General features: G+C 36.5%; 2 protein-coding genes across 2 annotated transcripts; one reads left to right on the forward strand and one right to left on the reverse strand.

Moving 5' to 3' along the window:
• Nucleotides 1-1,889: 1,889 nt before the first annotated feature.
• On the reverse strand, nucleotides 1,890-7,944 carry LOC114713814 (DExH-box ATP-dependent RNA helicase DExH15 chloroplastic-like). Its single transcript, XM_028898489.1, has 8 exons — nucleotides 7,453-7,944; nucleotides 7,167-7,342; nucleotides 6,939-7,052; nucleotides 6,490-6,598; nucleotides 6,306-6,392; nucleotides 5,824-5,942; nucleotides 4,643-4,823; nucleotides 1,890-4,391 (listed from the first exon to the last, which is right to left on the reverse strand). The coding sequence occupies exons 1-8, from the start codon at nucleotides 7,942-7,944 to the stop codon at nucleotides 2,136-2,138; spliced, it is 3,534 nt and encodes a 1,177-aa protein (XP_028754322.1). The 3' UTR covers nucleotides 1,890-2,135.
• Nucleotides 7,945-16,601: 8,657 nt separating this feature from the next.
• On the forward strand, nucleotides 16,602-21,507 carry LOC114713819 (pyruvate dehydrogenase E1 component subunit alpha, mitochondrial-like). Its single transcript, XM_028898493.1, has 8 exons — nucleotides 16,602-17,459; nucleotides 17,540-17,619; nucleotides 18,815-18,892; nucleotides 19,304-19,399; nucleotides 19,496-19,567; nucleotides 20,416-20,469; nucleotides 20,623-20,688; nucleotides 21,045-21,507. The coding sequence occupies exons 1-8, from the start codon at nucleotides 16,742-16,744 to the stop codon at nucleotides 21,087-21,089; spliced, it is 1,209 nt and encodes a 402-aa protein (XP_028754326.1). The 5' UTR covers nucleotides 16,602-16,741; the 3' UTR covers nucleotides 21,090-21,507.
• Nucleotides 21,508-23,892: the final 2,385 nt, after the last annotated feature.

Consider the following 23,892-nt stretch of genomic DNA (forward strand, 5'->3'; position numbering starts at 1 on the left):
ATAAATCCTAGTGCACGAGTTAAAGATTTTGTTGGAAGCAATGGGTCATGGAACGTACAGTGCTGGGAGGTTTTCTTTCCAAAGTGGGTCATCAACATACTATGGAATGCTAAGCCCCCTAGTGGTAACTCAGATGATGAAATCATCTGGAGATGTAGTAATGATGGGAACTTCAGTGTCAAGTCTGCATATCGAATGATAAATCACCAACACGACCAAAGTCAAGGCATCTGGTGGAAAAGATTGTGGAAACTTCCGGTCCCGGAGAAAATGAAAATGTTTCTTTGGCAGGCGTTTCATGAGAGATTACCAACCAACCTTCTTAGAGCCAGCATAGGGATAAACACGAGTGTTGAGTGCCCTTTTGAGTGTCAAAGAGAGGAAAACACTTTGCATATCCTGCGTGACTGTGAGATAGCGAGAGATATATGGAATAAATTATTAAACCTAACCATCTGGAAAACTTTTATTCTTGTTTGAATTTGCAGGTCTGGCTAAGGAGAAACCTCTCACAAGAGCTGGGAAAGCACCAATTTGCCCGTTGGCCCTGGGCCAAAACTTTTAGCACAGTTTGTTGGATCCCTTGGAAGAATATATGCAGAGGAGTAATGGAGGGGCACAGATCTTCAGCACAGGACATTCTTAACACTTGCCGCTACTTACTAATGGAATACACTAATCAAGGGAAGTTCAAACACCAAATCTTCCAACTCAACCAGCAGCAATCGCGATGGTCACCTCCGCCAACGGGAGTGTTTTGACTCGACACAGATGGCTCGGTGAATAATCTACGGCAAGCTACATGCGGTGGAACCATAAGAGATGAGAACGGTAATTGGATTGCAGGTTTTCAGAAATGACTTGGACGTGTTCCCTCAACCACAACAGAACTACTTGGGATTATCACTGGACTTCAAATCTGTAAACAACAAGGTTTTGACAAAGTGTTGGTCTATACTGACTCACTTGAGGCTATCCACCTACTCATGACAGACAGTGGAGGACACCATCTTTTTAGAACAGAGATCATAGAAGGAAGGAGGCTGATATTCTCTAAATGGGAAATTGAACTTAAATATGCACCTAGAGAGTCCATACAGTGTGCAGATTTTCTGGCAAGAGAAGCACATCATATCGTGGAGGACATGAAGATTTTAAACGAACCCCATCCTAGATGTTTTGATCACCTACGTTTAGATAGGGTCTAAATGTAGTTGTTGTGTTGTACTGATTTATCTTTAGCAAGTTCATCTTGCCCATTAAAAAAAAAAATAAATAAAGGACTAAACCACAATAAGGCCATCATTCCAATAACTAGGTTATTTTGGACATTCAATATATTTAGGTTTTAAGAGTTCAATAAGGTAGTTAGGTGAAAATTAAACCATGATTTTAAAAATAATTAGTAAATATATGAGAAAAATTTTATTTTGACTTGTATAAAAATACTTAGAAAAATGAAACAACAAATTAGTCTTTGTCATCGAAAGAGAGAGCCTGACCGAAAGAGGCATCGCGAATTTTATAAAATTAAATAAATTGGGTTGAGATTAATCCAGTTTTTTTAACCGTCATTTCTATATACGCATCTCTGTAATAATTTCCTTTTTCCAGGTCAATGACATAAAATATCATAAAAAAAATAAAAATATTGTAGATGAATTAAATTTCAAATATTGAAGATGAAAAAATTAACAGCCCAAATGAAGGCAGTGCCGTGAACAATAGAGATTTGCAATGTTTGCCATAAGGCCCCTTTTTCCTTTTTAACATTCATTCACACACCTTGTTTTGGAGAGAAACGTCCGTATTTATTCACGCAAAAAAGTCTGTATCCTTTTTCCGGATTTTATTCTTCCCCTTTTCAACATATACTTTTTACCCTGAAATTTAACGTCAACATAAATATTCCTAAAATCTAATTTTGTGATTTACACTTAATGTGTTTTTGCCAACTATATTCTATCGATTTAACAGGTGAGTCGATCTGAGGACGAAATGGCTTGATCCAGTTGACGTTGCCAACTTGAAAGGCACTCCTAACTTGCCAAGGCAACCACTACTGAAACGACTTGCACAATACCCACTGGAAATAATGAATATGTCATTTACAGACACAGGCAGAGGCAGAGAGACTAACCAGCTAGTTCACTTATTGGAGGGCGGTCCATAACATCAGCTGCGGCTAATGCATTGCGCTGCAACAATGGATCAATATCTGGCAACTTGGGAATCTGAGCTAAGAGATCGATGGTCCTTCGAAGGAGGCGAGCTAAATCGCCTTCGTCCATGGCACAATCCATCATAATTTCCCTCCATGTCAACCCAGAAGCCCAGGCCTCAACCATACCAGAAAATTGGCCATCTAAGCTGCAAGGTATTGTCACTCCATGCTTCTCCTGGATTTCCAAAAGGGCATTTCTTTGGTCATCTAAGAAATCAATGATATTGGTTACTGTTGTAGAAGGCTCATATATATAGCTGTTGTTTTTCCAGGGTCTGAGCTTGATACCCTCAGAAACCAAACTTGCACTCACTGCAGCAAGTTCTGCAGGCTTCAGTTCTAACAAGATTTTATTGCGAAGGACCATTGCAAGCCACAGTTCATTTTCTCCGCGAATTGCGCCAGCAGTTTCGCCAAGTGGAAATATGACGTGTGTGTTGATATCTAAAGCCCTGGTTTCATGTATGACATTGCTGACCTGCAGAAACTCCTTCCAACCAGAGGGTTCAATTTGCTCTATCCGATTAATCAATCGTTTTGATCTAGTCTTCAACCGTTTAATTTTGTCCTCGGTAAACTTGGCCTTGTCTATGATTTTCTTGTATTCTTTAAAGCCACCAGTGCGTGATATCTTTTTCCTTAAGCGTGAGACTTTATTTCTTTGGTCCTTATACTTTTCGATGGCATCTCTGTAGGCTTGACAATTTTGTAGTAGCTCATCGTCTTCAGAAAAACTACTCAAAACAGGAACATTTAAACTCCAAGACCATGTTTCTAAAGATCCTTCCATGACCCACATACCACCAAGTTCGGAGTGAGCGAGCTTATTCCACTTCATGGCCTCCTTGTCAAGAAGCGCACTCATAATTTCACGAGGCAAAGCATCTCCTTGGGCCAATGGAACGTTAGGAAAGCCTGTTCTATATACGGCTTTAATCCACTTCTCTGTAAACAGATACCAGGAATTGTCTGAACCAAGAGCCACATGATATGATGGTTCAAGATCCTCGTTCAGGTCAGAATCAGATTCACTAGGTTCGGCATCTATTAAATTTAATGCGAACGAGTCATCAGTAGAAACCATGTCTTTGAGCTTTAAAGCATTAAGAGAGTTGACCTTCCCCAGAAATACGGCAGGAACTGAATGTTGGACTCCATCAGAATCTTTGTACTGCAAGCACAAAAATGGCAGATGTCCACTTTCAGCCTCTTCCAATAAAGGTTTCAGGGAAGAAATTCTCTTTGCTTCCATCTGTTTTCGCAACTCAGTCCGAACTCGTTTTTCTGCCCTTAATTCTTCTTGTAATTCTGCAATCTCCTTATAATCCGCCTCCGACAGAGACTTCCTACTTTTCCTATCTATGGCCTCATCAGTGATTTCTGATGTCAGTAATTCAATTTCTTTCTCGATTTTAGTGATTTCCTCTTTAGCAGCCTGCATAACATTGCTGCTGACATAATTTCCAAAACTCTGCTCGACTAATTTCTTGGCTTCTTCCAAAGTTCTCCCTGACGAGTACGGTCTTGTGTCATCTGATTCATTTGACCTATGAATGGCTTTTACACCAGAAAGAAGATTCAAAACCATTCCATATGACGCAGTAAATTGTGACACTAGAGGTTGAAGTCCAGAAAATAGAATCTTGCAGCACTCTTCAGCACCCTCATAAGGAGTTTGGACAAGGACCACATGGCCACTTTTATCAGTGCCCCTGCGTCCAGCACGCCCAGCCATCTGAAGCAATTCATTTGAGCTTAATTGAATACGCCCACTATCACCCCTTTTGCTAAGGGACGAAATAACAGCTGTTCTGGCAGGCATATTAATTCCAGCAGCAAGAGTTTCTGTAGCAAAAACAACCTTGACAAGGCCCCTCTGAAATAACTCTTCTATGAATGCCTTCCACAAAGGTAAACACCCAGCATGATGAGCAGCAACCCCTTGTAGAAGCCCTTTCACCGCTGTTTCTCTCACGGCATCAGGATATTGAACACGGAACCTCTTCAAGGCAAGCTCAACCTCACTTGTCTCACACTCATCCAAGAGTTTGCAGTCTTCAAGGTATTGCACAGAGGCATCACAACCCTTCCTGCTAAAAATAAACCAGATAGCTGGCAGCATACTTCTTTCCTGAAGGTGCCATAATGTATCAGTGACTTGAGGAACCTGGAAAAAAAAATCATATTTGAAATGTAATTCGATTATTACAAATACAAAGCTAACGAGTTTTCTTTTAGGCTATGTATATTATATAACCCCAACCTATTTCCAGGGTTCAGGAATAATTTTTGGACAAATATGGCTAGATTTCCCCATTACACTCGGAAAATCAAAATTGGGAAGACAATGAACAAATACCTACTATAACCTTGTTATATATAAAAAGCATTTTAATATAATTGATGTGGAAACTCTACTTGTGATCGACGAATTGCATTTATATCATTCTTCGAAAGAGAACGTTGTTCAGACATGCTATCATCACTATCATAGCTTGTGTGAGTTCCGCGTTTTCTAGATTTTCTTCTTGTAGTCCAATCATCCTTGTAAGACTTAAACCTTGATGTTTGCAGTTGTAAGTAATTGAGCGACAGCTTCCTGTTCGAAAAAAAGGAAGAAGCTACGTTACCATTTGATCTAACTTAGCTAAAAATGATCTTAATATTTAATCTTCAATCTGTTATATGATAGTGTTATAGCGGGGGGTTTTTTTTGGGGGGGGGGGGGAATACTTTTGCAGAAAAATCCTTTTACATACATGCACTCATAACTCCCCTATCCATTATTCCACCCAAAAATCTTCCCATTATCACTATCTTTACCCCTCAACATGATTTATCATTCAGCAAAAATAACAAGCAACACCATTTGCCCCGAAAGCTCCTGCTGATACCATCACCACAGCCCCAACCACTGGTATATCATTTTTTTAGCACAAGCACATACAAACACAATATGCTGCAATCATTGTTGAGCACCACCAGCAAGTTAGAGTGCCAACGATCATGGCCACCCATGCTTCATCACTAGGTGAAAATTTCAAACAGTTATTCCTTAGCAATGGTTGTTGAATGCTCTGTGCACAATGCACCTCCTAACAATTATCATGCACTTGAGCAGCAAGAACCCTGCAAATCAAAGCACTAATATCATTGGCCAATGCGGCAGCAGCTTCTGCTCCCAATGAGAATTATCAACCACGTCATTGTCACTTGTGCCACTATATTCATCAACAAACACCATGAAACAATGCTACCTTCACATTGCACACAATCAGCACCATAATAAAGTTTAGTTTCATCACAGTAACCGGATGTTGTCTGCCCTTTGACACATTTGGAGAATAGGAAGCAGACAAGATTTGATCGAGTGAATCACTCAAAGTCAAAGGAAATATTCACCATGCATGAATGCTAGGAAGCTCTGATGCTGCTCAAGAACAAATTTTTATTCTCTATGCTATAAAATCTAAAATATTTAGCTATGGCAAGTGAAAACGAATGGAACTCCATCTTATCATTGACTACTGGCTGACATAGTATAATGCGATCCACCATCAATTAAACCAAATGAATGCAATGAAGCTTCTAGGTTGTACCTATTCATACGCGTTCCACTCTCATCAAGTAGTGGTAGTAAAGATGCTTTTGTGGAGAAATGCCAGGTCAATGGAACTGGGCGTTTTGATGATGTTACTAGCTCTGTTTGTCCATGAATCTGAAAGCACCAAAAAAAAAAAAAAAAAAAGCTCTCAATAAAGGAAATGCCACTCTTACAGTTGCAAGGGGAGAGGTTGCAACACAAATCTAGCCTTGTGAGAGAGCTGGAAAAAAAATTACAGGACACTGAGTTTGATATACTATTTGACTTTTGTTGCCAGGCACATTTCGCATTTCTCATTTTATGGAAAATTACACCAGAGTTAGGATGTGTTGATCAAGACGGTAATTTCACGGAAAATTTGTTTATGCGATCATCTTTCTCTACATAAAAATTCAAATGATTGCGGTAACCAAGTTATAAACCGAGGTATCTTATAGTTGTAATAGACACCAATGACTATCAGAATAATCTGAATACCTGACCAATCCAACCAGCTAGCTCGTCTGGATTTGCCACAGTTGCTGACAGACAAATAAGTTGAACTTCTTTGGGGCAATAAATAACCTGTAGCGAGTGATTGAGCATACAGTATGACCGTATGAGTAATATGAAAGTACTAATGCAAGCCATGCATGAGCCAAAGACAATGAATTGTGCTTACAATCTCTTCCCAAACTGTACCACGGGATATATCACTGAGGTAATGAACCTCATCCAAAACAATCACGTCAACATGGAAAAGTCCGCTTCCCGAAGACACATTACCAACGCTGCATGAATATCAAAATTAATTCTCTGAAACAGGAATTCTATTGATACCATAACTTTCGGACAGCATAGCTAGCTATACTAAAACAACAGTGGATGGTAATGTCATCAAAGGAGTTCAGGTGAAAACAATGATGATTATATCGTCAAAATCAAATCACCAAAAATGAAGAAAAAAAATCATAGAACTTATAATTTTTTATAGCGCCAAAAGAAACATAGAGCACGATTATTTATTCAAGTCTCGACGTAAGTTAGGATCAAATTATTAGTTTGTCGGTACACTGACTGCACAAAAGCTCTTCTATTCTTGATTGTTATCCCACTCTAAATATAATGCACCTCTGATATAACATGTTGCGTAATATCTCCGTAGTCATCACCAAAACCTGTGCATCCTTGTTGACTGCAGAATCACCTGTAAGAAGGCCAACATAGCTTTCGCCAAAAGTCTCCCTAAAATCAAGGATTAACTTGAAATTAATTAGCTTTTACTATGATGATGTTAAGACTCTTTCATCATACTTGAAAAGAATCCATTAAACACTCTATTATTTGCCATTTTGATACCGGAATTCGCGAAACTTCTGATTGGACAATGCTTTGAGTGGAGTGGTATAGAATATTCGCCTTCCTCTAGCTACTGTTGCCACGCCCGCAGCTTCCGCAATTAAAGTCTTCCCGCTACTTGTAGGCGCAGAAACCACAACTGAAGAACCTCTTAAAAACGCTTGAATTGCAAGCCGCTACCAGAAGCCCAACCATTACAATCAATCACTTGTACTACAAAGCGGTAAGGAAAAATGAAAACCAAAAAAGACTATAAAGAAAACAAAGAACTCCACCGATACAGAACCTGGAATTTATCGATTCGGAAATCGTAAACCGAAGCGAGCTCATCGACGTCAATAATCTCCTCGCCGAACTCTCTAACCTCATTGCGGAGCTTCTCTACTATCTGCCACTTGGCCTCGTGTCGAGTAGTCTCAGCCCCAAACACGTCACTCTCCTCGTCGCCTGATACGACGCCGTCAGAAACATCTCCAGAGACGTCATCGTACTCATCGGCCGCCACATCATCGTCGTCGTCGTGTTCGTCTTCTTCTTCATAGTCGTCTTCCTCTTGCTCTGCATCGGAGAGCTGGGAGCCGGCATGGAAAAATGAGCTAGGGGACTTGAAGAAGGCTCGGAGTTTGAAAGCATTGGAAGACCTGAGAGAGAACCTCAGAGGTTGAAAGCGAATTAGAGGATGGGGGACTGAGAGAGAGCTGATGGAGGTTGGGATGAGGAAGGGAACACGAGTTAGCGGAGGTGGAGGTGAGAGAATATCTTGAGCCTTCATGTTCATGGCGGGAGATTTTTGGCTGCTCCGTTTAGATTCAGATAACAGGGTAGACAGCTCACACGTTCACGGACGGGTAGCCCACCCGGCTCAACCAACCCGAACTTATGTCGGGTCCCATGGACCAAAACTCCAAAAGTGGTGTTGCCAGAGTTTTTTCCTTCTCAGCAATAAATAGTAAAGTACAAATGAAGTGGGAGCAATAAGAAAGGCAATAAATTAGTAGATTACATTAAATTGCTCATACAAGCTCTGAAACTAATCATTTTTGTCTGGGAGAATTAGAAAAAAAGAACAATAGGAAGTGATATTTAAAAGAAAGGATCATAAAAATTAAAATATTTAAAAAGACCAAATATTCAAATATAAATTTAAAAATACTACATTGTTCCTATTCGGGCCTCCTACATTTTCTCCTATATTTCCTCCTATATTTTATTTTTAAAACTAATGTGAATTAATAAATTTCACTAAATTAAACATGATTTCTCTCAAAATTTACAACTTACATAAAAATCAATTAAAAAAAACTCAAATATTGTTCAATCATGTAAAATTAAGGTTTTATTTTCTTTATCAAAAGTTAAAATTTTCTTTATAAAACCATCACAGACTTTCATTGAAAATAAAAGTTATATAATTTTATTAAAATTTAGATTATTATATAATTTATTATATAAAAAATCTTAAAAATTTAAAGAAAATGATTTCATTAAATTTCTTAACACCACATGTATTTTTATTTTAAAATCTTATATAAATTTCCTATAAAATAAAAATAATAAGTAATAAAAAATTTCTCTGAATTTTTTATTACCATGTATACAATAAATTATATAATAATCTAAATTTTAATAAAATTATATAATTTTTATTTTTAATTTTAAAAAGAAAATGTTACTTTTTTATAAGGAAAATAAAAATTTAATTTTTATATAAATAAACAATGTTTTCATATTTTTTAAATTGGTTTTAATGTAGGTTGAAAACTTTGAGAGAAATCGGATTTAATTTAGTAAAATTTGTTGATTCGCATTAGTTTAAAAATAAAATGTAGGAGGGAACATAGGAGAAAATGTTGGAGGTTTGGATAAGGACAATAGGGTATTTTTAAATTTATGTTTGAATATTTAGTCCTTATAAACAATTTTAATTTTTATAGTACTCTTTCATAAATATCACTCTTTATTAGTCATTTTCTCTGCTTCTTTCTTTTTCTTTTTTGCCTTAAACAGTTGTTGTTAACTGTGCAGTCTGCACGTCCCAGACTGCACTAGTATTTCTCTTTAAAGAAAAAGTCACTCAATTTTCTTAGGGAAAATGACATTGAGGTCCCACAGAACCAAAAATACAGCAAAAAGGTCCCCTGAAATCCCATAATTTTTTCTGAAGTCCCAAAGGGACTTAGATGCAATTTTCAGAATCTGGAAATTACCCTCTTGCCCTTGCTTATGAGATTCGAAAATGCTGAAAGGAGATTAGAGCCTCTGTTTTTTGTTTGACCAGAAGAAAGCTGAAACCCTGTTGTGCTTTTGTGCTGCTGGAAATCTGGTGAAAACCCATCGCGATGCTCAAATTCCCCTCACAACCCATCGAAAATCGTGAGCCTTCGTGCTGGTTGGTGTGTGTTGTGATTTAAGTTGGGTGTGTAGAATGATAATGGGTGTTCTGTTTTTGGGTTGTTTTTGGGTGGTTTTCCTCTGTTCTGACGTTGGTTTACTGGCAAAGGAAGAAAAAGATGAAGGTTAGTGAGGGTAGAAACCCTTAGCACGAAATGGGACTGTGTTGTCAATCAGGCCGCGATTGTTGTCAATGTGTGCTGCTACACTTGTCAATGTAGCTCTTTAAGTTGTCAATGACAGTTGCGTGCTTCTTGATGCAGGTTTAAGTTACTGATGGTATTTCAAAGCTTTTGTTTTTGGTTTAGGATTCAGAAGTTAATGAATGGAAAAGCTGTGTTTTTGGTTGGTATGTGTTGTGATTTAAGTTGGGTGTGTAGAATGATAATGGATGCTCTGTTTTTGGGTGGTTTTCCTCTGTTTTGACGTTAGTTTAGTGGCAAAGGAAGAAAAAGATGAAGGTTAGTGAGGCTAGAAACCCTTAGCACGAAATGGGATTGTGTTGTCAATCAGGCCGCGATTGTTGTCAATGTGTGCCGCTACACTTGTCAATGTAGCTCCTTAAGTTGTCAATGACAGTTGCGTGATTCTTGATGCAGGTTTAAGTTACTGATGGCAAGTACGTCTGGAAAACATCTATTTTGCTTTGTTCACATAAGGGAAAAGTTTATAAATGATGGAGAAGATAATATGAGATATGTGGGAGGTAGTGTAAGAACAACCAATGTAAAGGAGGGCACAAGTTATGAAGAATTGAAGGAAATTATATCATCAATTGTTGGAAAAGAAAGCAACTCATTTCTTCTGAAATTCTCAGTTGTGTTTGATAAAAAAACTTTTGTGGAGTTGGTAGATGATGATGGGGTGGAACATTTGATAAAGTTCAATGAAGAAAGTGGTCATGTGTATGTCGAAGAAAATGAAAATGAGGACCACATAGAAGCAACAAGGGATAATATATACAATGGAGGAGCAAGATGTGTAAGTATAGTTGAACAAAACTGTAAATGGGTGTGAAGGGAATTTTTTGTAAATCAATACACACCAATAGTTAGTTTCTTGTAATTACATGCAACCCCCGTGTTTTTTTGGAATGGGTTGTGAAATAGGTGTAGTTTCATGTATATGAAGGTGTAAATGAAAGTTGACTATGAATTGGCATGTTAGATTCTGCTGTCATTTAAGTTGTCATACCTGCACTCTGTATTGTCATTAGACCTGTTATGACTTATCAATAGAGCACTGTCACTTGTCAATTAATTTGCTGGTGTAAGTTGTCAACAATATGAATTCAAGTTACATAACTTGTTTTAGTAACATATGATATTTTCAATTACTCTGTCATATTATATTTTTGGTTATTTGTCATCTATAATCATTATTAATGAAGTGTCAATGGTGGCACTGTGACTTGTCAATGGTGGCATAGTGACTTGTCAATCATGTCCTTAAGACTTGTTAATGGTGGCGCTGTGACTTGTCAATGGTGGCACTGTGACTTGTCGTTGGTGGCACTATGACTTGCCAATGGTGGCACACTGACTTGTCGTTGGTGGCAAAATGACTTGTCAATCGTCGCACCGTGACTTATCAATGGTGGCACTGTGACTTGTCACTGGTAGCACTGTGACTTACCAATAGAGCAGAGTGACTTGTTAATTGAACATAACTCTGAGTAACACCTTCTGATTAATTATATTTTAATATAAATATTACTTAACATTACAAATAAATAACACCTTCAGTTGTAAAAATTTTGAATATCAATTGTTAATATCATTTGTTATATCACTTGTTATTAACTCATGCTATATTACTTATTAATATTACATAAATTTGTCGATATCAATAAAGATATAAAACAACAAAAATAAAAATGTGAGTTGTCCCCAAGAAATTGGTATCATAACATCTGATAACAAAGATAATAATATTATAAACATAATTTGATCAGTTTGTTACAAAAAGACCTATTGACCATTAAGCTATTGCCCTCATGGCTCACACCCTTAGGTGCCAATCACTTCATAACACATCCTGGCATAACAGAACAAAAAATTAATGGACTCCTCTATCTCCTCCTCTTACTCTTGTTGAAGTCCAATAGCATTGACATCACTTCATCCCTATGTTTATTTTGTGGATGGGTAACCAACCACCACAAACAGCCGACCTTCAACTCTTGCAATTCATCATTGGAGTATCGTGGCATGGTATATCCTGCAGCATCACGAACAGTGCCATCCCACTCTTGTAGCCAAGAGAGGACATGAACTCCACATGAATAACTGCCAAGCAAATTCAATATGTAAGCAGCATGCAATTTTTATTGTGAACAAACACAACATAACACAATCAAACAGAACAACTACACTCACGTATCATTCTGCACATAAACTTTAGCCCATTTCACTTCGTTGCCAATTTTGTCCTCATTGGCAAACAACTTTGGCTTAACAGCACGCAACATCGTATGGAAACAGTTCATCTGCAAAAAAAAAACACATAATCAAAAGGTTTTACTAACAACACAGCATCCAATGACAAGGGACAGAGCATATTGTGACAAGTAACATAGCATCTAGTGACAAGGGACAGAGCATCCAGTAACAAAAAACAGCATCCACTAACAACTAACAGAGCATCCACTGAGAAATGACAGAGCATCCAGTGTGAAGTAACAGCATCCAGTGACAAGTAACAGAGCATGCAGTGACAACTAACAGAGCATGCAGTGACAACTAACACAACATCTAGTCAACTAGGCATCCACTGACAACTAACAGAACATGTGATGACAACTAACACAGCATCCAGTGACAACTAACACCGCATCCAGTGACAACTAACAGAGCATGCAGTGACAACTACGCAGGCTGCTAGTGATAACTATAAGAGTAGTCATTGACAAGTATAACAGCAGCAAATAAATACACACAGTCTGTGTTGCCATAAAGTGTTTGGGATTGAAGTGCCCTTTATTCGTCCTCTTTTTCAGACGCAATCATCAATATGGAAATAGAATCCCCACAAAGGAATATAGTAACCACTACAGAGCATACAATCTTCACAAATACTTTAAACTCCAAGCAAGACATATCAACTATTCAACCTCATTTTTGTAACTCTAACAATCCACCGTGGTGCTCAAAATCCACTCAGTATGCCACCATTGGCAAGTCACAGTGCCACCATTGACAAGTCACATTGCCACCAATGACAAGTCCGTGTGCCATCATTGACAAGTCAAATTGCCACCAATGACAAGTCCGTGTGTCACGATTAACAAGTCATAGTGCCACCAACGACAAGTCACAGTGCCACCATTGACAAGTCACAGCACCACCATTAACAAGTCTTAAGGACATGATTGATAAGTCACTATGCCACCATTGACAAGTCACAGTGCCACCATTGACACTTCATTAATAATGATTATATATGACAAATAACCAAAAATATAATATGACAGAGTGATTGAAAATATCATATGTTACTAAAACAAGTTATGTAACTTGAATTCATATTGTTGACAACTTACATCAGCAAATTAATTGACAAGTGACAGTGCTCTATTGATAAGTCATAACAGGTCTAATGACAATACAGAGTGCAGGTATGACAACTTAAATGACAGCAGAATCTAACATGCCAATTCATAGTCAACTTTCATTTACACCTTCATATACATGAAACTACACCTATTTCACAACCCATTCCAAAAAAACACGGGGGTTGCATGTAATTACAAGAAACTAACTATTGGTGTGTATTGATTTACAAAAAATTCCCTTCACACCCATTTACAGTTTTGTTCAACTATACTTACACATCTTGCTCCTCCATTGTATATATTATCCCTTGTTGCTTCTATGTGGTCCTCATTTTCATTTTCTTCGACATACACATGACCACTTTCTTCATTGAACTTTATCAAATGTTCCACCCCATCATCATCTACCAACTCCACAAAAGTTTTTTTATCAAACACAACTGAGAATTTCAGAAGAAATGAGTTGCTTTCTTTTCCAACAATTGATGATATAATTTCCTTCAATTCTTCATAACTTGTGCCCTCCTTTACATTGGTTGTTCTTACACTACCTCCCACATATCTCATATTATCTTCTCCATCATTTATAAACTTTTCCCTTATGTGAACAAAGCAAAATAGATGTTTTCCAGACGTACTTACCATCAGTAACTTAAACCTGCATCAAGAATCACGCAACTGTCATTGACAACTTAAGGAGCTACATTGACAAGTAGCGGCACACATTGACAACAATCGCGGCCTGATTGACAACACAATCCCATTTCGTGCTAAGGGTTTCTAGCCTCACTAACCTTCATCTTTTTCTTCCTTTGCCACTAAACTAACGTCAAAACAGAGGAAAACCACCCAAAAACAGAGCATCCATTATCATTCTACACACCCAACTTAAATCACAACACACACCAACCAAAAACACAGCTTTTCCATTCATTAACTTCTGAATCCTAAACCAAAAACAAAAGCTTTGAAATACCATCAGTAACTTAAACCTGCATCAAGAAGCACGCAACTGTCATTGACAACTTAAAGAGCTACATTGACAAGTGTAGCGGCACACATTGACAACAATCGCGGCCTGATTGACAACACAGTCCCATTTCGTGCTAAGGGTTTCTACCCTCACTAACCTTCATCTTTTTCTTCCTTTGCCACTAAACCAACGTCAGAACAGAGGAAAACCACCCAAAAACAACCCAAAAACAGAACACCCATTATCATTCTACACACCCAACTTAAATCACAACACACACCAACCAGCACGAAGGCTCACGATTTTCGGCGGGTTGTGAGGGGAATTTGAGCATCGCGATGGGTTTTCACCAGATTTCCAGCAGCACAAAAGCACAACAGGGTTTCAGCTTTCTTCCGGTCAAACAAAAAACAGAGGCTCTAATCTCCTTTCAGCATTTTCGAATCTCATAAGCAAGGGCAAGAGGGTAATTTCCAGATTCTGAAAATTGCATCTAAGTCCCTTTGGGACTTCAGAAAAATTATGGGATTTCAGGGGACCTTTTTGCTGTATTTTTGGTTCTGTGGGACCTCAATGTCATTTTCCCATTTTCTTATCCCATTGGATCTATTCAACATTCTTAACTATTGGCTTTTTTGCATCGAGCAGCAACAACTTGAAAGAAGCCTTCGCGGGTCACTGGCCACACACGCTGACCCTTTTTTTTTTTTGGCCAAAACACACGCTGAATTTTAAAAGGCATATTTATGTAATATTACTTTATGTCTTGATATAAAATTAGTTTGATATTTAATTTAATTTTAAATATAAGATACTAATTTATTTTATTTTTATATTTTATTTATTTTTTTAAAATAAGTTTTGTGGTAATTATACATGTTTCATTAAATAGTAGATTTATGTAACATAAATGATTAGCAAAGATATTCTAAGAAAAATAACAGTTATTTATTATAAATAACTAACTTAATAAATTTTTTAATTTATTTAAATTAGTTTTATATTAAAAACTATAGAAGTATTTTATTGTTAGGAGACTTTTTCTATATTTATTTAGTAATTAAGCTAGTGATAGGCCATCCGATGATGCAATCTACGCCTCGTTTGGTAGGGTTGAGGGAAAATAAATCATTTTTCACAATGCGTCATCACATCCTTGATGTTATTACTCAACAATATACAACTTTTTTCTTATTATTTTCTATTGATTCAATAGCATAGAAAAATTATATATCTACAATTGTATTGTTATTTTACCGCAAATGGACGAAGATTTTTTAAGCGAATGCGTCCACTTGTTTGATGGGGTTTGAGACTGACAGTCCGATGACGTTGAGGCACAGGCTGAGAGGAGACCAAGCATCTAGTTTGCAGTTTGCACCAAACAACGACGCAGTTACAACTTAGCAAGGTTTTTTTTTTTTCCTTTCACATACTTAGCAAGGTTTTGTTCCAATCGGAAATACTGTCTCCGGTCTTTAATATAAAATGTTATTTGACTTTTATGTGATTCTAAATATAAGATCCCAATCCATTTTGTCTTTCATATTTACTCAATTTTTTTAAAGATAGTCCTTTTGATAATTATAATTTTAACCAACATACTTGATTAGTAAAGATATTTTAGGAAAGACAACACCCATTTATTATAAATAACTAACTTAACTTCATTCTTTAATTTCCTCAAATTAGTCAACTAACTCTTATAAGTAAGACCGGAGGTAGTATTTAATTACTTAACTCGTACCCTGTAAATTATGATTAAAAAATCATTTATCTATAAACATCAAATAGAACTGACAAGGAAAAGCTGCGTTTGAAGTTCTATCACACAGTCATTGTAAAAAAGCACTGTGTGAATGAAGAATTCAAGCTTCACAAATTCATACTTTCCATAAGTATAATTATTTTACTAGTTTTTTATGGCCAGATGATTCTACTCCTTTAAATATATAATTATTTACCCTGATTCATTTTAATCAAATTAAATATAAAAAAATTAAAACATGGGTCTAAAAATATTAGCAAAATCGTATAAAAAAGACTAGCAAAAAATTAGCATAATTCAATCAGTGAAATCTCAAAATCATACTCTATTTATGAAACTTTAAATTACTCATGTTTTATCGATTCAATTTTTTTAAATATATATTATTTTTACTAATTTCTTATAAGGTTTTATTTATAATCTTTTATTTTATATGGTGTCTTTTCAATTTCTTTTTTTTTTTGGCCTTGTGTCTTTTCAATTTCTAAACCCTAAAAATGTTAAAAAAATGATGCCACTAAAATTTATATACTGAAGAGACATTTTCTTTAAATTTAGCATATTAAGTTTATTTTCTGATAGTAATTAGCAAAAATCATCATTTAAAACCGGGAAGAAGGGGGGGGGGGAATCGAACGCTCGCGCCCGTTTTGACATTTTCCATCCAACTGGCGGCGGCGAAACGACATAAAGAAATTCCTTTTTTCTTTTTCTTTTGTTTTGATTTGAATAATGAAATTCTCATTTTGGGATGTCTCTCTCCTTTTCAGAGTACCTCACCTTCCCTCCCTTGCATCTCAGTCCTCACCTAACGCCCCATTCTCTCCTCCGCAACTCCGAACGAAGATTTCTGGTGTTCTTGGCTTCCTTTGCGGGTCTAGCAGATCCATATGGCTCTCTCTCGCTTCGCTTCTTCTTCTTCTTTGTCTAGATCCAAGCTTCTCAGACCCATCTCCTCTGCATTCTCCTCCGCCCCTTCTATCCGCCGTTCGATCTCCTCTGCCGCCGATGACTCCTCCACTCTCACCATTGAGACCTCTCTTCCATTCACCGCCCACAACTGCGACACTCCTTCGCCCTCCGTCGACACCACTCCCAAGGAACTCATGTCCTTCTTCCGCGACATGGCCCTCATGCGGCGGATGGAGATAGCTGCGGATTCACTCTACAAGTCTAAGCTCATCCGAGGGTTCTGTCACTTGTACGATGGACAGGAAGCTGTCGCTGTCGGCATGGAGGCTGCCATTACCAAGAAGGATTGCATAATAACATCTTACCGTGATCATTGTACCTTCATGGGCCGCGGTGGAACCCTGTTGGAGACATTTGCGGAGCTCATGGGTCGTCAAGATGGGTGCTCGAAAGGAAAGGGTGGCTCTATGCACTTCTATAGGAAGGAAGCTGGGTTCTATGGCGGTCACGGGATTGTTGGGGCTCAGATACCTCTGGGATGTGGATTAGCTTTTGCTCAGAAGTATTCTAAGGATGAAAATGTTACCTTCGCTTTGTACGGTGATGGTGCGGCAAATCAGGGCCAGTTGTTCGAGGCGTTGAACATAGCCGCGCTTTGGGATCTCCCTGCCATTTTGATCTGCGAGAATAATCATTGTATGTAGTTTCATTTGGTCAAAGTAATGCAACGTTCTAATTGGCTTTTGCGCATTAATCGGATTCGATTTGTTTAATAGATGGGATGGGGACGGCCGAATGGAGAGCTGCTAAGAGTCCTGCCTATTACAAGCGTGGCGACTATGTTGCTGGGTTGAAGGTAAGATCGAAGACTCTTGTTTAATTTGACAGCAGTGTTGCGTTATACATGTTTTACGGTCTCGCAAACTCTATGCTGCAATTTTGCTGTTGGATGAGTGTGGACTGTTTGAATAATTTTCTATTGGTTATACATATAACGTTGAAACGTCATTTTCAAGTAACTTTGAAGTATCTTTCAGATCATTGATTTTTGGTGGTTGAGAAATCCAATTTCCTTCTACCCTGATAAACCTCTTATAAGTGACCAGATTTGTATGTAGACCCGGTTGATGTCCGGGGAAAATTTTAAAAGCAAAAATTGGGATATGCCGAGGCCTTTATTGGTTTAACTGCAATCATTCTGTAGACTAAACTGGTTTTTGTTGTTAGTCCAATATGTTTCTAGAAACTAGTTCCTACGTTTTTTTGGGCTGGAGGAGAAATTGAGTTTTGTGATTTGATTGTTTTCTTCTTTTGCCAGATAGTGATTTAATTGTGTTCACAATTGTAGAAATGTGAAGGTTCATTCCATGTCCTGGTATGGTGGAAGCCTCGTCCAGATGTGGTTTTGCCAAGTTTTAACTATATAAACGTCTAATACTAATGCCTTAACAACAACAACAACAACATGCTTTGTTTGACTTTCTCTGGATATAAATTCTATTAACATGCAGGTAAACATACAAGCTAATACTATGAATTCTTCCAGGATACTGTTTATCTCATGTTTTCCTTGCTTCAACATAGCATCCTTGCCTTTTGTCCTGATAACCTCTTCTGGAACTAACAATTATCAGTTAGCATTTGACCACCTCGTGAAGAGTCTGAATGATGTATAATGGACACAGTATATTGGTTCTTTTCCACTTTGTGCATTGATCCTTCTCTGTACTTTGCATTTTACCTCATTTCCTACTGGGGTGGTTAACTATGTGAAAACTATGGTGGCTATGTGTGATTCAGTTATAATTGCATATATATGTTATTCACCAAAATTATTTTTAGTGTGCAATATTTGAGGGAGTGTGCGTTTATTTATGCAAGCTTTTCTGCATATATAGTCATTGTTATCTGAATATACATTTTAGCTGTAGAATTCTTTTGATTCTGAACTGTTTATTCGAATGGAATGAATGGGAAATAAATAGATACAGCTTCCTCAAATAACTTGTTAAAACAGTTATTTTTTAAATGACTAATTTTATTTTGTACAGGTGGATGGCATGGATGTTCTTGCTGTAAAACAGGCATGTAAATTTGCAAAGGAGTATGCCTTGAAGAATGGGCCCATTGTGAGTAAAAGTATCGCTGTTCTATGTTGAATTTCTTTCTTATGGTTAGTTATAAGCGGTTGAACGTTGTAAGTAGATCATTTATCTGCTATTAGTTGAGTTAATTATCTAGACCTAGAGGAATCAACCATGGCATGTCACCATTTCCTACACCTTAGAACCTCAGATAGAGGTAGGTTTAACTATGTCGACAATTAATATCTGCTTTTGCAGACTAGTTTGGCATGTGTCTCATCATCATCATCTGTAGTAGAGCTTGATAATGTATATGCACCTAGATAAAATGGGCATGACGTATTATATATTAGTTTAAACTTAAAAGTTGCTGGAAGCTGAGGAATTCCAATCAAATTATCAAATTTTGTACTCTTGATTTTGATAATTTTTTTTCCTTTTGGTTATTCTATTCAGATTCTTGAATTGGACACCTACAGATACCATGGCCATTCCATGTCTGATCCTGGAAGCACATATCGTACACGTGATGAGGTTTCTGGCGTGAGACAGGTTTATCAGACTCCTCAGCATAAAAAATCCTTACCAGATTAATTTTTTAAGAGTTTATTTTGAACGTTGTTATTCTCTTGGTTGTTTTGATTATAGGAGCGTGATCCAATTGAGAGAGTGAGAAAGCTGTTATTGAAACACGGGATTGCTGCTGAAAAGGAACTAAAGGTTATCCAACGAAGTTCATAATTATGCTTGATTCATTGGTTTACTAAATAAGATATATCTCTCAGCTCTTTCGGTTCAAGTATTCTATGTGTCATCTTTGATATATGTGACCCATTTATAGTAGGCATGTTCCTTTTGTTAAAAATATGCCAAAGAATTTAAATATATTGTTTATGTTAATGTATAGCATCTGGATGCTATTTGTTGTTATTTGATTGCTTATTTATTTTGCGATGTTTGTATCAGTTATATGTGGGTGTTTTCTTTTTGATATTTTTCAATATTATAATACTTTCATGAAATTTTAGTCCTTTTAGGTTACAATGTGGATTGGTAGAATTGTTTTGCTGTTCCATCATTTGATGCTCGGCTTCATTTGGCATTGCTATGGTCTAACTATTTTGAAACTCTTTCATTTCAAATAGAATTTTATGTAAAAGCACTGTAAGAAAGAAGCAATCTGTATTTAGTGAAAAACTGCAAACTGCTTCTGTTAATGAGCCTTTTTTGGTCTGAGCAAAAACTTGGCCAAACAGGTCACTTCCTCAAAAAAAAAAAATCAGAAAAATAAGGAGTACCCTCCCAGTTAGGCCAAACAGGTTATAAGCCCATAACTGTTACTGCTGCTATATGTAAGATGAAAATTCTTTTTTTTAAAAAAAAAAAAATTAATGATGAGTTAAGATATGATTTTCTTTTAGACGTTTGCCAAATTCTGTCTTTTCTGTCCCATCGATTCTAGGAATCATTTGCATGAACGCTGTCATCTATATTTTATTTATATTCATATTTTGATGCCACATTGGAATTTGATGCTAAAGATGTCTTCTGCCCTTTTCTTTGTCTAGGACATTGAAAAGGAAGTCAAAAAAGAAGTTGACGAAGCTATAGCTAAAGCAAAGGTGAACTGCATTATCTTTGCTATTTATTCTTTTAACTCTTTTCTCCTTTTTTTGGATAAATAATTTACAATATCCCATATATTTGCATCTCGGCATCTCCTGTTGTGAGCTGTATGATCTGACATCTGAGTTGTGTTCTTTTGTAACCTTCAGGAGAGTCCATTGCCGGAGCCATCTGAATTATTTACCAATGTATATGCTAATGGTTTAGGGACTGAGGTATCCATATTCTATCCCTACTCAATCATCAATTTCTTTCGTGTTTCACTCTTAAAATACTATTCATAAGTTAAGTTTAAACTAGCGACAAACTAAAAACTGTCAGTGCTTGAGGCACAGGTTTGTGCTATTTTCAAACTGAGGAAAATGAAGCTAATAATATCAGGATCATGAATGGCCAGGGCTTACAATCAAAGAGAAGAATGCAATTTAGTTAGCACGCGTGCATGCGTCTGTGATTAAAATTTCAACGTTAAAAAAGATGCGATATTGGGTTTTAGAAGGTGCATGAGTTAATTGATAGTTGTTGATTTGCTTTGCCTAACACTTGCGACTGTGGTTCTTCCTAATTGCAGGCATGTGGGGTTGACAGGAAGGAAGTAAGAGTTACTCTACCATGATAAATTCTTGGATTTTCAAATCATTTTCACCCCTTGGTACCAAACCATTCAAGATAGCGATGAATAAATGGTAAAAAGAGTAGAAGTTCATCTCTTTGCCTATTGTTTTGAACTGCACTTGCTGGAATAGGAAATTGATTCTTCTATAGCTTTAGGGCATATTACATTTTTTTTCCGTGCAATTTTGAAGGAGCCAACGGTCATATAAGCCCTTAACATTGCTGTAATTGGTTATGCTTCTAAAGCTACTGAGCGATGTGCTAAATTGAGGAGCTCATTATTGCTCAACTTCCCGGAATTTCTTAATTGGCGGGAAGCTTTACCTTTGGCCATTAGTTTAACTGGCATTCAAGCCTCCCGATATGTTTTCTGGAGCCAAATTTCCTGAACGTCAAGAACTCAGGTCTTTCTCGATCCAGTTTTCAAAAACCTTTCGTCCGCCATCTATTCTGTTCCTGAAAGGAGAATTAAAGAAGTCATTCATCAATCAATATAATAGTTAATATCATCATTAGTATATCAATATAACTATAAAAATTGGGAAAATTATCCATAGGTTCTCAAAAAATTAAATAATACCAAGTCTTAAAGAATTCAAATTTTCATGAGTTTGCCTTGTAGATGACATAACTTGTAAACATGAAGTTTTGACATGTAAACAGAAATTACTAGATTTGATTTATAAATAACGTGACTTGTCAATATGAAAATTTTTTAAAAGCCATCTATGTATTTAATTTCCTTAGAAAACTATGGATGATTTTCTCAAAAATAAGGCCATATTATTTATAACTCATGGACAAGAGGCCTCGTCTTTGGATCTCATATAAATGCTCAAATCCCACCTCATTTAGATTCTTTCACTTTGTTATTCTCTCCTGTTTGACTGATTGTTGTCATCTCATGTTTGAAAAGATTCTTCCAACATTGTTTCTTCTAATGTTCTGGTGGACCTGCCCGAAGATGGCCCTCTTCCTGTGGTATATCTCTGGATGCACGTTTTGGTTTGTACTACAAGCCTACCCTTATTTGCATTTAAAACCAAAGACGTTTTATTTTTTTTATTTTTTTTAAAAAAAAAGCCCCTCAATGAGTTACCAACTGAGCTAGTACTAGACTGTATGTGTGTGTAAACGGGCGGAAGCAATTTTATTCAATGTACCGTCAAATATTGAATATAGATGCTTTTTCTAATAAAGATTCAAATTTTTATTCATCATCTTTTGAGAATGAAAGACTAATTTCTTTTATTAGACTCAATTCTCTGTTGGTGATTTTAAACAGCTTTGAGTTGATAAAAATGATTTTTATCTCAATTGATTTTAATTTTAAAGTGACTTTTTTTGGGGGAGAATCATATTTTAGCCCAGGTAATTTTTTTAATCACAACTGGCTTCTAAAGCTTTCTGACACTATCCTGAAATTTTGCTCCTTTCTAATGATAAATATTGAAATTTTGTGAGGGTTTACGCCATGGGTTCAGCCTATTGCTGACCCAAAGGAAGATACAGGAATATACATTAATTTATGACAGGAAAAATTTTTAGGAGAATTATAATAAGTCTCGAAAAAAAAATTACTAAAGAGTTTAAATAATAACCTGAACAGCTAGTAATTAGAATGGAGAATAACAATCTCTGTGCCTTATTTTGTAGTAATTTTTTTGGGATTTTATTGTAATTGTCCCAAAAAGTTTGTCAAGAAAATTGGGATCCGGAGGCTCGTGATGATAAAGTCCACCGTCACACCATGGGGGTGCATGCAAGCTAGCCCCGCTTCGGCCCTGAACCCAAACTGCCATCCACGTGCTTCGGGCCTTCATTCCATCTTTATGACATCCTGCTCCGATGTGGCAGCATCTTATTGGACAAATCACGTGAGGACAAGCGCCACCGTCAGATCCTCTCTGGCTTCCCCATTATCCCATGCGTACCATCCATCTGAGCATCCTATGCTCTCCTCATTTAAATAAAATTAATTTAATTTAGTAGTATTGAATATTACTATAATAATTGTATAAAAATTTTGGGAAAACTGCTATGAAGTCCGAGAAACATAATTACTAAATTTAATAATAACAGATTTATCTGCTATGACAAATTAAAATTACATCTAATAAATAATAACTGCTTATTTATTATTAAGATTTATCAGTAATTATTCTTTTTGGTATGGGATGGTAATTCTCTCAAGAAATTTTCAAATTCAAATAATCACTCACAGGTCACACGTGCGGTGGAATGCTTCCCAGTTTTCAACATTATTTTACCCACTTAAAATGTAAGTTATTCACGTGCAAATCCAAAATGGCATAGGATTAGTATCAAGCGTATTATACTACCTTTTGTCTTAATTATAAGAGTTAGTTGACTAATTTGAAAAGTTTAAAAAGAGAAAATTAGTTAGTTATTTACAATAAATAGGTGTTGTATTTTCTAAAATATCATTTCTAATCAAGTGTATTGACCAGAACTACCATTGTTAGAAGAATTATTTGAAAAAAAAATACATAAATATGAGAGACATAGTGGATTGAAGTTTTATATTTAGGACCAAAATAAAAGTCAAATGAGGTCTTATATTAAGAACCGGAGGTATAATTAACTCAACTTTTTTCTTAATTTTCTTAAATTAGTTAACTAGTTTTTATAATTAGAACCGAAGATAATATATTACAGAGCCTAGTGAACAGTGGACGTCAAACAAGGCAGTTTGTAAAAATGATAATAATAATACTACCTCCGGTCCTTAATATAAGACCCTATTTGACTTTTTTTGTCCTAAATATAAGACCTCAATCAAT

This window comes from Neltuma alba, unplaced genomic scaffold (assembly GCF_004799145.2).
Source record: "Neltuma alba isolate B1F8T4 unplaced genomic scaffold, ASM479914v2 tig00011475_pilon, whole genome shotgun sequence".
Lineage (NCBI taxonomy): Eukaryota > Viridiplantae > Streptophyta > Magnoliopsida > Fabales > Fabaceae > Neltuma > Neltuma alba.